General features: G+C 46.6%; 1 protein-coding gene across 5 annotated transcripts in view; it reads left to right on the top strand.

Moving 5' to 3' along the window:
- The window catches only part of LOC106744500 (serine/threonine-protein phosphatase 2B catalytic subunit 2-like), a 161,194-nt gene that overhangs the window by 133,066 nt on the left and 25,265 nt on the right, over nucleotides 1–2,863 (top strand). Inside the window, exon 10 of one of the 5 annotated variants that reach the window (XM_014619339.1) lies at nucleotides 215–247. The exons of the other annotated variants lie outside the window; for them this stretch is intronic. Coding sequence (XP_014474825.1) covers nucleotides 215–247 — 33 coding nt within the window. The remainder of the gene's footprint in view (nucleotides 1–214; nucleotides 248–2,863) is intronic. 5 annotated transcript variants of the gene reach the window in all.

Below are 2,863 nucleotides of genomic sequence, written 5' to 3'. Positions count from 1 at the left end.
CCCCCCCCCCCCACTGAAGTTGCACTGACTGTCTTTTATCGTACTCCTTCTCTATTATATTTGTATCAATCACACTGGCCTTGGACTCCTCCTATCTCGGCACGACACTATGCTACTACTACCTCTACTTCTACTACTACTACTACTTCTACTACTACTACTACTACTACCACTCAAAACTCCGATTGTTCGGCATACCGCAACCCCCGTAAAGTCGCAGCCAAAGTCGTTGTCCAAAAAAAGAATGGTAAGTCCCCGAGAGAGCCGACGACTTACTTGACGCCAGATTTTTTCTTTTTTCTCGAAGCGTGCCAAAAGTAACCCAACGGATTTTTTCTTTTTGTATTACGATATATTTGTGATATATATCTTAATCTCTTAACTCTATCTCTTACTCTCTCACTCACTCTCTATCTCTCTCTCTCTCTCTCTCTCTCTTTTCTTACTATCTTTCTATTTATTTTTGTCAGTGTTCTCTCTTGCGTTTCGGTTCCTTCCTGTTTTATGTTTCTTCCTTTCATCGCGCGGATGCGCTTCGTGACGCGTTCTGCTGAATCCAAATACGTTGCATAATAATATCTGTAGTCATGCGTTTCTTGTTCATAGTGATGTAGATAGACAAAAGAAGCAATGCACGGTCTCGCTGTTGCAATTTCCTCATTACATTAACTGGCATCTTTCATCCGATATTAACGTCGTAACGTACAATTATCTGTTTGCTAATCAATTTTTTCTTTTTTTTTCCTCATTGTTGTTCAAGTCGACGTTCTTGTGTATATGTGTGCGCGTGTGTCACCGTGATCGATATTTGTCCGATAAACGAGTCCGGGGACCACTGGCAATCGCGCACGCAAAAATTGAACACCATCGTGGGGGGACGCTTTTTAAGAGTCTCGGATAGATCTGTTCTCCGATAAAGACACCACACGTCGAAGCTCGCATGTTGCGCAACGTCTTCTCAACGAACAATAGTAACAGTAGAACGACGTCGGCACGAACCATTCCACGCGGGAATATTATTTTCTCGTCTGTTGAGTTGATCTCTCTTCGTTCCTGTATATTTCTCTCTCTCTCTCTCTCTCTCCGTCTACCTATAACTTACATATATTTCTATCTTCGTCATCATCTCTGTTTTACTTCCTTTAAACGTGCTGTACAATCGTTTTCGGACTTTGGATTTTGAGCTAATATTAATTCGTCCATTAATCGTTAGACAATACTTTTTAATGCAGTTTTTTTTTTTTTTCATTTTATCTTCTCATTTCCTACGTTTTACGAATCGACTTCCGTTGTGTTTCACATTGCCGCCTATGTACCACACATACCTCCCTGTTATTTTACTCACACGCTGAATTAACACGGTGACCTCTCACCTCGCCCCCTTACCTCTCTCTCTCACTTTCTCCCTCTCCCTCACTTTTTCTTTCTTTCTCTCTTTCTCCTTGTTTCTCCGCATCAACCGTTTTGTCACCTCTGTTAAGCATTCTCCGCCTGCTTTTCTTGCGTTTCTCGTCGATGATCGAACGAACACACCACAAATCAGTGCGTCACGCGCGTTACACGAAATACGAGTTCTTTTCTCTCCACCTCGAGACTGCTCTTTTTTTTGTCGGCCAAGAGGGCGAGAAAATTGCCGTTCGTATCAACTTGTGAAAAACATCGGAAACGTTCCGGAACGAGCCGGTTAGAGCAAAAGAGACCACGCGAGACGCGGATTCCAACGCTCTTCGGATTTCGCGCTTTTCTTCCCACCGCCTACGTGTGCTCTCAAATCCAAAATAACGTCACACGCAAATGCGCACCACGGAAAATACGGTCGTTTCTCTACGCGATGCGCGCGCGACTCGAAAGACCCCGTCGCCTACAATAACAGCAGATTTACGCGAATTTATGCCCGCCTCGAAAAGAGCTTCATAAAGCTCGACGGGATTAGTCGGGAAAGTTCACTGAACATATACATCCCATTCGACCACTCATTTTCTTTCTACTGTCTCTTTATCTCTTTCTCTCTCTCTCTCTCTCTTTCTTTCTTTCTCTCTATTTGTCTATGTATGTGTTTCTACCCTCAACCTCCTCTCACCGACCCCTCTCTGTCGCTCGTTCTGGGATTTAGCCGACGCATTTCCGCATTGCATTCGTTATGGCGTTCGCGACACGGTTTTACGACTTCGAAACCGTCTTCCTCCTCTTCCTCCTCTTCCTCCTCCTCTTCTTCTTCCTCATATTCCGCCTGTCCCCAGCAGCACCTAAAACCGCCCCGGTCCCCGCCTCGTTTGAGTTTCGCTCGTTTGACTTGAGTTCGGTTTATTTGCGCACTTTACGATGCAGCGCGAGATATCTCGCTCTTGTGTGTGTGTGTGTATGTGTATGCGCGCGTGTGAGTGTGTTGTGAGTGTGCGAGTGCCGTGTGTACGTGTGGGATATGTGTGTGTGTGTGTGTGTGCGCTTGCCCGTTCTCTTTAACAACGTCCAGAGCGAACATTGGGTGTATTCCACTAACAACGCTTCCGGTTTTACGAGCGCGGCCAGCTGCGCCCGGACCACGTCCGGCGATACGTCCACCGAGATCCCGCCTAGCTCGGGTCGCGCCGATGGTGCACCGGGAGAGTGATCTCAAGGCCCATCGGTAGTAGTAGCTTTGCATAGCCGAAGAACAATATCCGTCGGTTCGCTCGGAAAGCGCGTATTCAAATTCGCGGCGTACGTATGTACGGGAGGCCGGTCTCACTGTCGAAACGCCAGGAATTCATTTCCATTCGGGCACTATCGTATTTCCTAAGGGCGAAACGCGAATTTAATTCAACGGATCTCCAGATATCCACCTAGCCACCGATCGTCGCCGACGACACTTTGCCCCCCCCCC

The sequence above is a fragment of the Dinoponera quadriceps genome, unplaced genomic scaffold, assembly GCF_001313825.1.
Source record: "Dinoponera quadriceps isolate SergipeBrazil2010 unplaced genomic scaffold, ASM131382v1 scaffold1266, whole genome shotgun sequence".
Classification (NCBI taxonomy): Eukaryota; Metazoa; Arthropoda; class Insecta; order Hymenoptera; family Formicidae; genus Dinoponera; species Dinoponera quadriceps.
The sequence above is the reverse complement of the archived record's forward strand: the minus strand, read 5'-3'. Positions and strand labels throughout refer to the sequence as shown.